The sequence below is a fragment of the Sceloporus undulatus genome, chromosome 1 (assembly GCF_019175285.1).
Source record: "Sceloporus undulatus isolate JIND9_A2432 ecotype Alabama chromosome 1, SceUnd_v1.1, whole genome shotgun sequence".
Classification (NCBI taxonomy): Eukaryota; Metazoa; Chordata; class Lepidosauria; order Squamata; family Phrynosomatidae; genus Sceloporus; species Sceloporus undulatus.
The window spans coordinates 280,094,475-280,111,434 of NC_056522.1; the positions used below are offsets into that span (position 1 = coordinate 280,094,475).

The window sequence follows — 16,960 nt, forward strand, 5'->3', positions numbered from 1 at the left end:
CTCAACATTAGGAGGAACTTCCTGACAGTAAGGGCTATTTGACAGTGGAACAAACTCCCTCGGAGTGTAGTGGAATCTCCTTCCTTAGAGGTTTTTAAACAGAGGCTGCATGGCCATCTGTCAGGGATACTTTGATTGAGATTCCTGCATGGCAGGGGGTTGGACTGGATGGCCCTTGTGGTCTCTTCCAACTCTACGATTCTATGAAATCACCCGTGGATACCAAGATCTTACTGTTCAGATGTTACAATGAATTCAGAAGTAAAGTGCATGACTATTTTTTATCACTAATTGTAATTCTAACTTTTTTTATTTTCAAAATTAATTTATTGATGCTTAAATGGAAAATAGGTCAGAACATGTAATTGTATTGTTGACTAAATGGAACAATTTTATTTTATAACAGCATGGCAGCAACATGATGTACAAGAACTCTGTAGAGTCATGTTTGATGCTTTGGAACAAAAATGGAAACAAACAGAGCAGGTATAATTCTTTATATTTATTCTCGTATTAATAGAATTTAGAGAAGTGCCCAGTAATGCGCATACTAGAAATAATAGTAGAACGATAGGGAATGTTTATTAGAGCTAGGTTTAAAAGGTAAAGAGGGACTGGAGAAATCTATATCACACTTTGTTAATAGTAGGAATACTTAGGACTTCCAGTTTGGGTTGGAGGGGGGCAAACACAGATCAAAGGGGAGCTACAGTTCCATAATTCTACCTGAGCAGTTTTTCAGGGTTAGACACAGTCCTCACACATCAAATGGGTCCCAAGGAACTAGGGCACCCAGCAGGGTGGCCTTACTCAAACAGTTTGGCGAAAAACAATAGATCTGCTGGTGGAGAGTGGACCATTGTGAGACATGCAGAACCAGCAGAGGGATTTGCTGGGCAGCAGTATCTCTCGGCAGCCACTTGGGAATAAAGAGAAGAAGCTAGAAGATTAATTGGAATACTTAAAGAATTAGATGTTTTGCAAATTCTGATGAGACCTGAACTGATCCACCACTCCCTAAAGTGAAATGTGGATAACAATGTAATGTGTATTTATACTTCTCTAATTTTGTAATGTATTTCTCCATTTTCTGTGAAGAAGGACTGGGAGCATAGATTGTGTCATGCTACTGAAAGGGAGGAATTGTGTAACCCAAATTTTGATACTAGGACTGGTGTCTGAATTCTGCCCTGTTGTTTTTTCCCTTTGCTTTCACCCAGGATAGTGTTTCCTCTTCCTTCTCTCCTATCTAAAACCTCCTCTTACTCTTCTCCACCTTACCATTTGCACCTTTGACCACTACTGTTTTCTTTTCAGCATTTTTTCCTTTACCTCCTCTCCTAAGCCCCTCTGTCCCATCTTTTGCCTTTGCCTCTCCCCTTCATGTGGGCTGTGGCCTTTGCATCAAAGCAAACAGCCAGTTTTTAAAAATAAAGCAACAATTCAGCACTTGATAGTGCCTGAACACAAGCACAAAGCTTCCACTCCAGCTGTAGACAGAGTGTATACCCTTCCAGTGAGTTAGGTTATCCTGGTGCTAGAGCCATCATGGCTTTTTGGGGATGCCACATACAATCCCCCGGTGAAGTAGAGAAAAACTGCGGGAAGAGAAGGCCCCAGTCTCATGCATATCGTCTCTGCTTTGCTTTGCAGAGCTTTGCAGTTTATTTTTGAAAAAGTAATTATTTTAAATATATTTAAACATTTTTGCTTGTTAAAGGAGTATTCTTTTACTAAAATGCTGCTTCCAGTTATTGTTTTTAATTTAAAAGCAAAAGTAACAAGAACAGCATCTCCAAAACAGTACATTAGCCATACCAAGTAAGGGGTATTCTTATGCTTAAAAATAATTACAGTACAATGCAACCAACCAGTTGCTATTTTCAAAAATAACATTGCTGCCCCGAAAAGTGACACAGTACAGTACAACCCCCTATTTGCAGTGGATATGTTCCTAGACTTACCATGGAAACACGAAACTGTTGTTAATACTGAACCCTACTGAAATGAATGACTTTCAGAGAAAGTTGGCCATAGAGTTGTGCTGGAGGACCTAGAGAGAACCCTTCTCTAGAATTGCACTGGAGGACCTAAAAATACATAGAGAGAACATATGTTTTTTGGATGTGAAAGTGCAGGTACTGGGGTAGTATTGTACTTCCAAGCTCTGCTTTTCTATGAAAAAATCATGTGCTTTTTGCTTTGAGATGAACTTTGTTGCATTACTAACCTTGGCCACAAGAGGGTAATATAGTCATTGTAATATGGCTCTATTAGTCCATCTCTCTCTTCCTAAACTATGATCCAAGTCTTCTTAGGTCCAAATCACACTGCAGAAATAATTCAGTTCAATACCACTTTAAATGCCCTGGCTTGGTGCTACAGAATGCTGGGAATTGTAGTTTATTGTGACACCAGAGCTCTCTGACAGAAGGCTAAATGTCTCACAAAACTACAGTTCCCAGAATTCCCTAGCACTGAGTCAGGTCAGTTATAGCATTCTCAAACTGGATTATTTCTGCAGTGTGTTTTACACCTTAGTCTACTGAGAAGGGCCTTATGAAGCTTTTTCGCTGGTTGTACCCTCCTGGCTACAGAAGAACAGTTCCTGCAAATGATTAAAAATAATTTACCAGTGATGTTATTGATCATGGATGAGGGTGGTACAGACATCCTCCCCCTCCCAGACAGAGAAAAAGGAGGTCTGCAGCTAAAACTTTGTAGCAAACATTCCCTTATTTGCTATTGTTGGGAATCTGTATACTGTATTCCAGTCTTTGCATAAAAGTAATGTAAGGATGAACCAAAAGTGATTATCAAAATTCATATATTTTGAACTACTGACTTATCCCTATAAGTGTTACTTGCACAATTGAAAGAGATTAAGTTAGCTATATTTAAAGGCTATGGGAAAGGATCTTGGATAAAGCAAAATATGTAAAACATTATATTCTTTAAGCTATGTTGAATATTAACATTCTTTCTCATTTGCAGGCTGATCTCATAAATCAGCTTTATCAAGGCAAGCTGAAGGATTATGTAAGATGTCTGGAATGCGGCTATGAGAGTTGGAGAATTGATACATACCTGGATATTCCTTTGGTCATTCGACCTTATGGCTCCAATCAGGCTTTTGCAAGCGTGGTGTGTACTGTTAAAACTGACTGCTAGTAGATCTATGCACACATTACATACATAATGCAACCATGATATCATTTTTTTGAAAGGCAAGTATCATCCTAGATACTCCATCTTGGGTTGTCCGTCTCTGTGAAGTAAACCAGCTAGCAAGTTCTGGAAGGCTTTTAACCCTTCGATGAGTCCTACTGGTGCATGTCTAAGGGGATGGTAGTTCAGTCAAGGAATTTCGTGATTATGGTATACCGGTTAAGTTTCTTTTCATACTACTTCATGAATGTAGTGTTACTTTTACATTGATATTCTCATGGGTATTTTCATGAACATTTAAAGTTTTAATATTGTTTAATATTGTAAGAAAAGCACATCAGTGGGCCCATACAGACAGGCCAAAATAAAGCTGCTTCTGTCGCTTTGGAGGTATTCTGTTTAAATGATGCCTGCATCCTAAGAGGCCAGAAGCTGCCCCAAAGCTACGCTGCAGTTCTTAGGACTGAAGCATGGCTTTGGCGTGGCTTTTGGCCTCTTAGGACACATGTAGCATTTAAATAGCACACCTCCAAAGTGACCCGAAACAGCTTTATTTTGGCCTGTCTGTATGGGTCCAATGTCTTGTGTTAGGAACAGAATTTCTCCCTCTTTGTTAGAAGGGCATTTTTAAAAAAATGAGGTATGTTTGTTTGGGCCTTGCTTTTCAGATTAATTATCTTGAAGCTTGTGATAGCGATTGCAGAACAACAACAATTAGGAATTCTAATTCTAATATGAAATTGTGTCGGGATCAGGAGGATTCAAGTCTCAGAAAATATATATTTACAGAATCCTACCGTACAACACAGTAGCATTCAGACTTAAATGTTAAGTGTGATAAGATCAATGAACATGTTAGTTCTGTATATTCATTTGATTTGGATTTTAACTGTACCAATGGATCTAGCTTTTTATTATCCTTTTGGACCATACGTGATTAAAATATCTTAAGACTCTTTACAACATCCTACAAAGATTTAACATTTCTTCTGATATGGATTCTTGTTTTCACCCCCACATCCCCTGCACATCAGTGTCAAAAGTTTAAATTCTGGTTTATTGCTTTTTTGCAAACAAGAAACAGAGTGTTTGTGTTATGCTTCTTTTTGTAAAAAGAAAAAAAGTTGCTTGCATTTTAAAAAAACAAATATAGAATAGGCATGGTTATCTGAATGTAGAAAGCATGAACATATACTTCACATCATTTCTTCACAGTTAAAACAGAAGTGAGCCTAAGTGTATATGTTTGCCTCTGACTTGAGCGACTTATAGGAATAGACCAAGGCTCACATTGTGCAAGAATACAACAGCATGCAGGAATTATGTAGTAAACTGGTCATTGGGCTATGGACAACGAGCTACTTTTTGACCACTCTAGTTCATATCAGTTAGGAACTATGTAGCTTAAACCACTTTAATGTACAATTCAGCTGCATGCAGTTTAGAAAATGATAATTTGTGGACATATAAAGAGTACATTTCTCAGTAAATAGAACTGCTTCCATATTTTGAGTAGCATTCAGCACACCATTAAAGTTGTACTTTCTTTGCACCATTCTTTTTGAACCACCCTGTATTTTTAATGGATCTTTTTGGATAATGAGAGATAGGAATTGAATTCTTTGATGTTACTGCATTTTTAAAAAGTGTAATAATCTATTGTTAAGAAAACTCTTGCTTTTAGATAGGACAAAGGAGCAGTTTAATTAAATATCACAGGATGTGTAAATACATATCTTTACAGGAAGGTTGCACAAATATCAAACTCCATATCCTGTGTAGGTAGAACATTATCTGTTTCTATTATGAATATGTAAACAGAATCACATTTATGATATACAACATTATTCGTAATATTGTTATGGTGGAAACTGTTGATGCTCCATTTGTCTGAGCTTATACTTTTTCCCACATTGGATTGCAAAATTGATTCTCTTGTGGTACATAATGTTTTAGATGTTAGCTTTCAACAGTTGGGAACTATGGAGGATACTTGCTTTTGGAGAAGGGGCAAATCGCCTGTTTCTAAATAAAATTCTCTAAAGGTAATATCCTCCATTGATCCTTGATTGATAAGAATAGGTATTTGGCCTTGAGATCATACCAACGATATAATGAGAACAATACATGCGCTAATAGGGCTTATGGAAGGGATTGTGAAACTTCTTTTGATCTTGCTAGTCAGTTCCTCAGGGGGCTTGCCACAGGCGACACTACCCAAAATAGGGAATCTAAGGAGGATACTACCTTCAAAGGCCTCCAGTTAGAGGTAAGTGATTTCCCATTTCTTCAAAACATTACAGAATGGATATTAACAATATGTCATTGCCTAACTTACCAAAAAAGCCAGTTTTGTCACTGTTGGCAATTCTGGTCTATTAACAGTTTGTACTTGTAATAAAATTTAAATGGGAATTTTAAAATAAAATGTATAGGTCTAAGACATCCGTTACCTTGCTGCTTATTCTTCAACTCAGAGATTATAGTGGGCTCTTGGTATCTGCTGAGATTTTGTTCCAGGAATTCCCATGGATACCAAAATCTGTGGATGCTCAAGTCCCATTATACACAATGGCATGGTAAAATGGTGTCCCTTCTCTAAAATGGAAAAATCAAGGTTTGCTTTTTGTAATTTATATAATATATATATATTTAAGATGTGGGTGGTTGAATTCATGGATAAGGAATCTGTGGATATAGAGCAACAACTGTATAGCTATAATCTCATTTGTGATTGAAATTATGGCTTTGTATTCCATTCAAGGCCAGGTAAAAGAGCCATTTTAAAAAATTATTTGTACTTTTAAAGAAAATACATAATACCTCTTTTGGTTAACTAATGATTAATCAAGATGTATTTACAAATATAAATCCTGAAGAAAATCTCAAGGAGGATGTTTGTCACAATACCTCATTTGCCAAGAAAAAAAAATGGCCTAATTGTTAGTGCCAGCTAAAGTACTCACTGAATCAGTCACTGAATGTTAAATCAACCATTATGTAATCCCATTGTTTTAATAGGTCTACTGTAGTTGGGACTACAGTTGGAGTTCTGCTGTTGTCAGTTGGCTGTGTCTGCCTCAGTGTGAACTAGATAGTATGTTGCTGCTTACATTAAAAAAAAATAAAGTTCAGTGTATGTCAACTATTTTAGGAGAGATGGTTTATATCCAAACTGCAGGCTGTACATTACTTAGTATCTATGGCGCGTTACAGACCGCCCAGAAGGGGCAGTCTCGCGCCGCTGATGGTTGCTACATCTGGGAACCACAGCATCCAAACCGCATGGTTCCCGGAAGCAGCAAAGAAGAAGCGCTGAAATGGCGCTTCTTCTTCCGCCCCGGATGAGACGCCACGAGGCGCTACTCGCGCACTCGCAGCGTCACGTACGGCGCGCGACGTGCAGATGCTATGCATCCAGCACGTAAAGATGGCGGCGCCCGTGTGTATAGGGTGCCGCCATCTTTATGCCCTCGTCACGTGCTAGGGGTGAGGCCGATGTGGACGCTAGGTCCTCGGCCAACCCCTAGCACATGACGGGGGCACCGGAAGAGCCCATCTGTAACGGGCCTGAGTTACAAAAACTCTGTGCTTGAATCTTAACACCCTTCTAATATATTGTAATCACATCTTCCAGTATAAAATGAGACTGACTTCAAATGTGGGAAGACATAAATTAAGATCTGTTTCAGTGCAGGGCTGCACAAATAAACTGGTTAAGTACTTTAGGCTCAGCTTCTTGTACCAGCCTTGTGTATTTCTTCCATTCTACCTTTGTCTAATGTTGTACAGATGTTTCTGAAGGTAATTAATATTTATAACAACTTAGATATGATGCCATCCCCCTTTCAATGTGATGGGAACATTTACTTAAAGTTACCTCACCCCATCTCTAAAATTGAAGTCTTACAAAATGTTGTTTCATACACATGAGTTGTGTGACTGTTTTGAATACATAACCACTATCCAAAATAGTAAAAGTCAGAATGTGATGTTACTTTTAAATGGCAAAACAGCAGTAGCTTGTAGATGCTGTGGAGATTATCAGTTCGGGTTGGGGGAGCCAGGAATAAAAGATATACTCTTGGCATAATCGCATGACTGTGCTGAAGATTTTCAGATGACGTCGTGCTCATCCAGAACTTATCGCATGAAGATCCAGGAATGCTCCAGCAACAAACCACGGGACTTCCCTGTGAATAGTTTGTTGCTGGAGTGTTCCTGGATTTTCACGGGATAAGTCCTGGATGAGCGTGATGTGTCTGAAAATCTTCAGTGTGGTTGTGCAATTATGCTGGGGGTATGCCTTTTATTCCTGGCTTTCCCCCCTTTCTGATAATTTCCTTTATTATAAATCTATGATAATGTATCTCTGAAGACATTTTGTTTTGCTGTTGTAATCAGATAGTGTTATTCAAAATGTGTCCATGCTAACGTAAAAATATCTTTATTACTGTACAGTTCAATGGAAGCAACTGTCCTAAACAACTGTTCGTAGTCTTCTGTATGTTGATACTATCAGTAATGATAATTTGTGGAAAGTCACTAGGTTAGGGTCAGGCAAATGAGACAGTTCTAGATATATTTTCTTACAAGTCAACCCTGTTGAATATAATGGTCCTTATTACCAGGTAAAAAGGTAGAATGCTTCATTCAATTTAATTAGGCTTAGTACCATTGATTTTCAGTGAGAAAGTGAATTTGGCTGCAAGTATCTATTTGTACCTTTATTGCTGGTCTGGATTCATCCCCTTCTTGTGAACAATAATATTAGAAAGTAAATACCTAGAATGAAATATTAATATTATGTAATGTTTTAGTGGGAAATAGTATTTATTCTACTGGAAAATACTAGTACAAATGAATATAAATCTTTAGAAGACAGAAGCAACATTACACAAATTATAGAGAAAATAAACAGGCAAAATGAAAACATTTAATTAAGTTTAATTTAAAAACTTGAAGGTCAAATAAATGAGTTTTTTGTTTTAAAAAACCTGAGCTATCAAAATGTCATTATATTAATTATTTTAACCATCATTTCTTCCTTGGTAAGCAATAAAGTCATTAAATAATACATTACCATTCATGATTTTTCATTTAGTTTTTAAAGGTCCATAGGTATATCACTTCTTTTTGTTATATGTAGAATAGATTGGTTCCTTGTTGACTTGCACATCACACATAGTCTATATAAATTTTACATGATCACTTTTGTCAATCATTCCCATGCCATTTATTTATTAGTGAAAGAGATGTAACATTTTATGTTGCACAGTTTCAACATAATGGTAAAAAATTTGTAGAAAATATACTTTAGGAATGTTTGGGTATAGACTTTATAACATTTCTGGCTGTTTCCTGGAAAGACACCCTGATCATATTTGTCTAAAACTCTACAGTTTGTTTTGGCAGTGTGCATGCTTGCTTCAGATTGTTCTTGCATATACAATGGAGTCAAACTGGAGAAACTGTCATCCATGTAACATTTTTCTGTAAATGCCCTTCTGATGTAAATGTTGCTTTTAAATTAATACAGGGCTGATTTAGACTCTTAAAGTATTTAGCCAAAATATTCAGACATTTTCTTGATTTTTTTAAAAAAGGGCAATTGAAAAGTGAAATAGAGAAGTGTGATACTTCATTTCACTGTGTAGTCTGTCTGAACTTTCTCCCACCTCTTGGTGAGCCATTGTGGTCTTGTGCACAGTCTTTTTGTAAAGAATTTCATCTCTTTTGTCAGTGACAGAATTTTTCTTCATGTGGAAAAGCCAGGACTGTAAAACTTTTGTTCTGTTTGTTCTTAGTGCTTCTCTGAGCTCTCAGAAATGGAAGGAGAAGGGATGAATTGGAGGCTTTTTGAAGACCTTCCCATATCCTTGATCTCCTTCCCAAGTGGGATGCATCAAACAACATGCTTTAGATAGTAATCTTATAAGCTGTGTACCAGTCATTTTGCAATTGGTGAGTCAACTGCCCAACTAAGCCCCCTGTTATTTATTTAGACATCAAGGAACAACTTTTGACCTTGAGAGAAATGGACTTTTAGAACTTTTTTTTTTAAATTACCTTATCTGCCTTTCAAATTAGTCATAAAATAAAATAGCAAAGTGTATCTATGAAGGTGGTTTATGAGTTCATGGAACCCCTTCTCCTGTTAGTTTTCAAGTTAATTGGTCAAGTGCTATAGTTGGATTTTTTTAAAAAAATTCTTTATATAAAAGTTCCAAGTAATTTTAACCTCCATTAAATTTGTCACATAATTTTGCATATTACTACATCAGCTTTTACATGATTGAAAATACTGTTGTGAAGAAGAAAGAAATGGGATAGTGCACTTAGAACTAAATGGAAATCTCTTAATTTTTTGTTCAAAATATTGCTAGAGCCTTGATATGCCCCAAACATGTCACAGTTGCATTTTAATGTTTTATGAGATAGTAATTCAAGTCTCATTTCAAAGGCAGTATAGTTCAGTATTTTATTAACGAATTCCTGTACCATCATTCAGCATTCATTTTTGGTATGGTATACAAGATAATACTTAAATCCCTTGTCTTGTGAACAGGCTTCCACACATGCAGTGGATATCCCTCATCCTTTCATGCTTCTTGCACCTGGCAGTTCTGATCAGGAGGTGGGGTGGTCCATTACACAGGCAGTTTGCTGACAAAAGGGTACAATAGAATCTTAAGCCAGAATGATCAAAATAGCAATACAAAATTGCAGTCAAAATATAAAAAGCCATTAAAAGTAGCATAGTCATTCAAAGGTGCAAAACTTTTAAAACACATTTTAAGAGCCTATGGGAAGTAGAAAAGTTATTTGCCTGGTGCCAGAATTATAGCATTGTCTCACTTAGATGAAGGGGGCACTTTGAGAGGAAAGTATTTATGTAGGCCAAGGATGCATAGGGGCAAACTTTATGCGGATACTTGAGGATCAGCCTTGGTGTAATTTTGGAGATAAACACTATGATCTTTAACTGGAATAGACTGGAAACTAGTGATTTTCTTTCAATCTCAGCAAAATGTCTTCTTGATTGTCAATCTCAGGTAATATTCTGTGAGATGCATTCTGTATTAACTGTAATATGTGATCTAGGAATATACAATTTCTGGAAATTTAGTAATGTGGTATGTACTTTTCTAGAAAATAATGGAAATTCCTGGGAAAACTGAAAAGTATGCAATGCTTTTTAATACTCCTTGCAGAACTACTATACAGGACAGAGAAAGACCTTAGGAGGGGAACCCAAGACATTAAGTATTTTTTTATTAATGAATCTCTCTATCCAGCCTCATTTTCTGAGGAGGGATACAGACTACCCCTCTGGGGTGGCCTGCACCTGCCCCTTTTCCCGCGCCAGCGATACGTGTAAAGGCCGTGCGTAAAGGTCCTTCAGTGGCACCAGTATGTAATGGCCACGCCGTGCTGTTTGGACGCGACGCGGCTGTTATGTCAAAATGGCGGCGCCCATGTAGACAGGGCGCTGCCATTTTGACATACTAAGTACGTACTAGGGTTAGGGAGCATCTGAAAAGGACGCTCCCAGGCAACCCTAGCACGTACTGAGTACGTGCTTTTTGGCCCGTCTGTACAGGGCCTGAGTAATCCTTTATAGGCAGTTTTTCCCCTTTCTCCTATATCATTTTTATAATCTTCATGGACAACTGAAAACAGAAGGTTTGCCCTTGAGACAAGCTGCTTCTATCTTTTTACATGTCAGTTTCTTTCTTGTATTTGTATATTTCAAGACATTCATTAGTTTCACATACCACAGAAAGTGAAAAGAATCTGAATCAGGCAAGAAGAGTAGGAGGTTGTCATGAAAAGACTTTGCTACTGTGTTGCAGGAAGAATCTGTTTGGCATATTCCTACACTGCAGTACTGGTCCTCTTTTGTGGAAATGATCTGTATTCTGAAACTTTTTAAAGCTCCTTTTTAACTTCAAGTCATAAGTGTATTCAAAAACAAAATCATTTTGAGATGAGTAAAAGCCAGATAGCTATATATGATGATCTTATATAATTCCAAAACAAGATACCTATACTAGTGAACCAGATTTTTTCAGCTATTTTAAAGAACAGGAAGTGGAAGGTCCCAGAATCTAGACAGCAGTGGCAAACCTGTCCCTATCCAGATGTCTCATTAGTTTAAGTGCATAAAGTGGTAAAAGGTACTCCAAGTCTTGAAAGTTACTTGAGCATTTAGTGACAAAGCTAGATCTAGGAGTGCCTGCAGACTGACTACATGATCCATTGGAGGAAATGTGGTACCATACAAAGTGGCCTGTACCTAATCACCCTAAGAACCATTTACCTTGACTTTTGAGATTGAATCCTTATGTTTTTTTAACCCTCATCTATCCCTCTGAAGATTTGAGTCTTCAGTTCACCACTTTGAGTGGCTCAGAGGTTGAAACTGAAATATTTCTTGATACCATCACCATTAGTAATGCTATTAATTTCAAATAGCCTTCTTGTATGTATTGAAAAATACAGCAGATAAAATAGAACTTTATGGGTGCTTTAGGACAGAGTAGTGATGCTAATTACAATCTTTAGGAAGCACTACTGAAGCTAAGAAAACCACTGCAACTCTGCATCTCCATCTCTTAACTTGCAAAGCTTACCAAGAGAGTAATCAATGCCAATGAGAGGTCAAGGAGATCCAGCAGAGTCACACTTCCCTCTCCCTCTCTTTGCAAAAGTTATCTGCCTGGATGTTGAAAGAAGTATCAGTCAGCTACACACAGAGTGCCCAAGGTTGCACAGCCATCACCTGCTCATGGATGTTACTTAAGAAGAGGGTACTGATGATCAGTGATAGTTATAGTCCTCAAGCTTAAAGAGTACTTTATGAAGAACTGGGTGCATAACAAATATGCAATAACTATGCATTTAAGTTTGCTGGAAATAGCTGTCCTCTTGTCTTGCTCACATCACCCATTTTTGATCAAATGTTAAACCATGTGTGATCCAGTTCAGGAATGGGAAAGCTCAAATTCTTAATTAGTCAATTAATTTCAGAGCAGAAACCCTTTCTCTCAAGGCAAAGCACAGAAGAGTGCATTGTTTGAATGGCAAAGTACAATTATAGCATGTTCTTACTATAGCTTAATTAGTGAAAGCTGATGCAGTCTTTTTCTGAATTCCAAACTTTAACTTGAACAAAAAAGGATTTACATATATAATGTGTAGAAGTAAGAATTCTCTGTCATCACAGAATTCTACCCCTTTACGCTTTTTTATGACTCACCAATCTGATTTGGCTTCTAGCTGAAGAGAAGCAAGCCAAGCTATGACTAGTTTTTTTGTTATTCTCTTCTTTAGGTGACTCATTCCGTAACATTACTTTTTAAGGAAAGATTGAGTTGTAATTGCTCCTGACGTAGACAAAGGACAGAACTGGGAGCCCTCAGTAAAGCTTAACTGAGAAGAGATAAGCACAGAACAGTGCAGAAGTCCAGTGGTCATGCCAGCAAAATTAATGTGTTTTTCGTATCAGACAGGGCATACGCATTTTCTTACATGAAATATATGTGTTTTCAACAACAAAAAAAGGAAAAAAGAAAAGTATTAAGTAACACCTACAGCTATGCTTTTGGCATTTTGTACATTGACATGTGCATGTTGAATTCATTATGACTTACGTGCACACAATGGACCATGTGCAAAGCTGAAAACAAAACTGTCAGATCGCTATGGCAATACCTGTCAGAGACAATAGAGTAGTAATGTATATTTTAAATCATACCCTATCTCTAATGTTGCATTTGATCCTGAAGGAACAAAGCCATTTCTCATCAACAGGGTAAGGATGTGAAACTGATTTACTTTTGTGACTGACTGTACCCTCTGACTTAATGTGATGTGCAAGATAACAGACTGATTTTTCTTGAGGTCGTTCACAAAATCTAATCCTGATGGAACCATCAACCAAATAGTAAAATCCAATGTGTTATTGATCATGATTTAGCTGCTTACCTAAGGCAAAAGCCAAAAAAGTTATACTTTCCCCCCTGCTTTTCATTCTCTGCACATTTTTTAGTATTTTCTTCAGTTTATAGAATTCAAGAATCTTTGGTTTCAAGCTGCGCTGTTCCAGATTGTACATATAATCTGTATTTTGTCAGTAGTTAAAATCTCTTTTTTATCTAATTAGGAGGAAGCACTACATGCTTTCATTCAGCCTGAGATCCTTGATGGCCCTAATCAGTATTTCTGTGAACGGTGTAAGAAGAAATGTGATGCCAGAAAGGTAAATATACTTTTGAGTCCACTATGAAAAGACTGAACCTGTAGCACCAAAATGAAATTAATCATTGCCTACGGGGTTGTTTTTGTGTTTTCCAGGGCTTGCGATTCTTACATTTTCCATATCTGCTAACCTTGCAGCTAAAGAGATTTGACTTTGATTATACCACCATGCACAGGATAAAACTGAATGATCGTATGACATTTCCTGAAGAGCTCGACATGGGCTCATTCATTGATATTGAAGATGAGGTAATTATGAAAGTGCAGCTGGGTTTTTGTGGAGTTATTGTTGTTATCGCTTTATATATAACTTCGTCAGCAAAAGTATCATGTACAAATTATCTCTTTACATGTAACTTTGTCAGCAAAGGTATCATGTACAAAGCAGTGTGAATTTGTTCCCATTTGGTTGGTCTTTTAAAGTTCTTAATCATAAATCAAACATTGACTCATTGCTGTGACACCTGAGAGTGCTCATTTTTGAAAAACTAAATCTGTGACTTCCTGTGATTTGGATGTTCTCAAGTTAATGGTAACTCAAGGTTGATGTTTTACATTGTGCTTTACATTGTGAGCTTTCTGGGCAATGACTGTCCTAATGGAAGTAGTCCAAACAACATGCTATATTTTCTAAATTTGCAACATGTCTGATTACTTGGTTACCTTGGGGGTTGTTAAAAAAAGGCAAATACTTTTAGTATTTGTAGAAACCCCTATTGCATAAAAAAGCTACGTAGAAGGTTTAAAAGGGGATGCCAGTGTGTACTAAAACAGGAATAGGCAGACCTGAGAGAGCTGTGAACCTTTCTATGTGAAATGTGAAATATTATATTATAGTTAAACATTATAGATCCTGATCTATACTTGAGTATAGATGTAGCTTCTATGTGTTCAAAGTTCCGACTAGTCTACATATAGCCCTCTTTCCTTTCTCATTCTCCTACATTTGGACACTTATTGGCATGTGCGCAGTTAGAGCAAGGAACCTTTGCAGTGAATTTTGAGAAGCACGCAAACTTTCCATTTCCTGAAACGGTCCCTTTCTGTGTGTGCCTCTTTCTATATGAATGTAGGTAAGGGGAAGGAGATTCTTGAGTCCTGGGAGAAACAATCCATACTTGAACTAGATTGAGAATTCTTTGTGTTGGAACATAACAACTTTTGAAGAAGTACTTAATGTTTAGTAGTATATGAGTATGCAGAGTTGACTGTATGTTAGATATGAATATCTCTCCTGATAGACAGGAGCTTAGTAATTCTTAAAACTAATTCTTATGGCTTGTTTTAAGAAGTCCCCTCAAACAGAGAGTTGCACTGACAGTGGAGCAGAGAATGAAGGCAGTTGTCACAGCGATCAGATGAGCAATGATTTTTCTAATGATGATGGCGTTGATGAAGGAATATGTCTTGAAAGCAATAGTACTGTTGAAAGGATTTCGAAAGCTGCCAATGAAAAGGTAATTTTAACAATGGCTATATGGCTATTTACTGTGTCTTTGTTCCACTAGTATTTGAAATATTTCGAAATTCAAGTTTTATTGATGGAATACTGTTATTCTATCAACGAACAATGCACATTGCCAAAATAAGATAATTCCAAGTTTGTGTAAAATCTTACAGTGTAAAGTAAGCCTAATGTAGCCTGAGAAGAGAGGAGAAAAACAACAATTACAAAGAGGTTTCTGCCTGTGTTAACTGAGTAGTATATATGTTCAGGTTTTGGAAAAGAGACCAGGCTATTCTTAAAGGTATTCTAAAATGAAACAGAAGGTGCATAGTTTCTGAATAGCAAAGTCATTAGCTAGTATGACCCCTAAAATACATCTTTAACAGCCATCATTCATTTCATATAATGCAAGAGGGAAGATTGGATGTGAACAGGAATATTGCTTTAACATTTCTCATCCTGCTATGGAAGAAGACACGCCTTCTTCATAAAACTGGTTGTTAGCCTGAAAATTGATTAATGTATTCATACAAATTGTTGACAACTGTCTGGATTACTTTCTGTAAAACACTATAAATGTGTGGTCAGCTCACTTCAAGATGAACAAAATAGTCTGATCTGACTAAATAATGTATGGGTTGCAGGAGGAAATTGAATTGTGCAATTGTTTTTAAAAGGGATTAAGATAACTTTGAAATTTTAACTTTTTGAGAAGTTTTGAAAGATTGTTCTTGAAGTGTTCTGGTGCTGACTTACTGTTCAGCTGTTTATTCACTCACTGCCTTGCAGTTGTGACTAGCAGTTTAGACCACAGTGGAGCTATTTGGGATAGCTGTGTGAGGTGAAATGGCAAACATTAATGCTAACTTCATGGCACATAGTTTCTGTATTCATAAGGTGAAAAGCTGCCAGTCTTCGTCTTTGTGATGAATAAAATGCTTTGTTGGAATTTTAAAATTTTGTTTTATATAATCATTTAAAATTATATAGATACTTGTAACCATAAGCCTTTCTGAACGATACATTGGTTTGTTCCCCACTTTCACAGAATTCATTATTGTATGAACTGTTTTCTGTTATGGTCCATTCGGGAAGTGCAGCTGGTGGCCATTATTATGCATGCATTAAATCTTTTAGTGATGACCAGTGGTACAGTTTCAATGATCAACATGTTAGCAAGGTAAGTTACATTCCATATAATGAGAGCTAACTCTTTTTCCAAGCAGCTATGATTTTGCAGGGAAGGGGAAGCACAACCCATGAACAACAATGTGTTCATTTCAGCATACTGAAAGGCATGCTCAAGAGGGTACTTGTAGTTCCCAAGCTGTCTCCCCATCCAAATAGTATGAATAGCCTTGGTAACAGTCTTCCTGGGTTGAAGCTGCTGCTGCTGAATGCTAGATCAGTGAATGGTAAAACAGCTGCCATTCAGGACCTGATCCTGGAAGAACAAGCTGACCTGGCATGTATAACCGAAACCTGGTTGGATGAGACTGGAGGAGTTAAACTCTCTCAGCTTTGCCCACCAGGTTTCTCTGTACAGCAGCAGGCAAGGCCTGGGGGGTGGGGAAGTGGAATTGCAGTAGTCTATCATGATTCCATCCCCCTGAGCAGATGCCCCCTCACACAGTCTACAGATTTTGAGTGTGTTTATTTAAAGATGGGTGGCTGGGACAGAATAGGGATTCTGTTGGTGTACCGCCCATCCCGCTGCACAACAGTCTCCTTTCCTGAGCTAACCAGGATGGTCTCGGGGTTGGTGTTGGAGTCTCCACATCTATTAGAACTGGGGGACTTTAACATCCATGCTGAGACTGCCCTTTCAGGAATGGCTCAGGACTTCATGGCCTCCATGACAACCATGGGTCTCTCCCAAGTGGTATCTGAGCCTACTCATGCTGCTGGACACACTCTGGACCTTGTTTTCTGTACTGGGGGGATGATGATGATCTTGGTGTGAATCCACAGTTCCATTGGCATGTACAGATCATTATCTAGTCAGATTTAGACTCACTGGGACTCAGAACCTCTGCAGGGGTGGGGGACCGATTAAGATGGTCCACCCCAGGAGGCTGATGG

The 16,960-nt window shown here is 37.6% G+C and overlaps 1 protein-coding gene across 3 annotated transcripts in view; it reads left to right on the forward strand.

The window, feature by feature from the left end:
* The window catches only part of USP47 (ubiquitin specific peptidase 47), an 85,532-nt gene that overhangs the window by 41,227 nt on the left and 27,345 nt on the right, over window positions 1-16,960 (forward strand). For 2 of the 3 annotated variants that reach the window (XM_042446975.1, XM_042446977.1), the window contains 6 exons: window positions 407-486; window positions 2,995-3,144; window positions 13,337-13,432; window positions 13,528-13,680; window positions 14,721-14,888; window positions 15,927-16,058. In XM_042446975.1, coding sequence (XP_042302909.1) covers window positions 407-486; window positions 2,995-3,144; window positions 13,337-13,432; window positions 13,528-13,680; window positions 14,721-14,888; window positions 15,927-16,058 — 779 coding nt within the window. The remainder of the gene's footprint in view (window positions 1-406; window positions 487-2,994; window positions 3,145-13,336; window positions 13,433-13,527; window positions 13,681-14,720; window positions 14,889-15,926; window positions 16,059-16,960) is intronic. The other variant, XM_042446976.1, reaches the window with a different exon arrangement.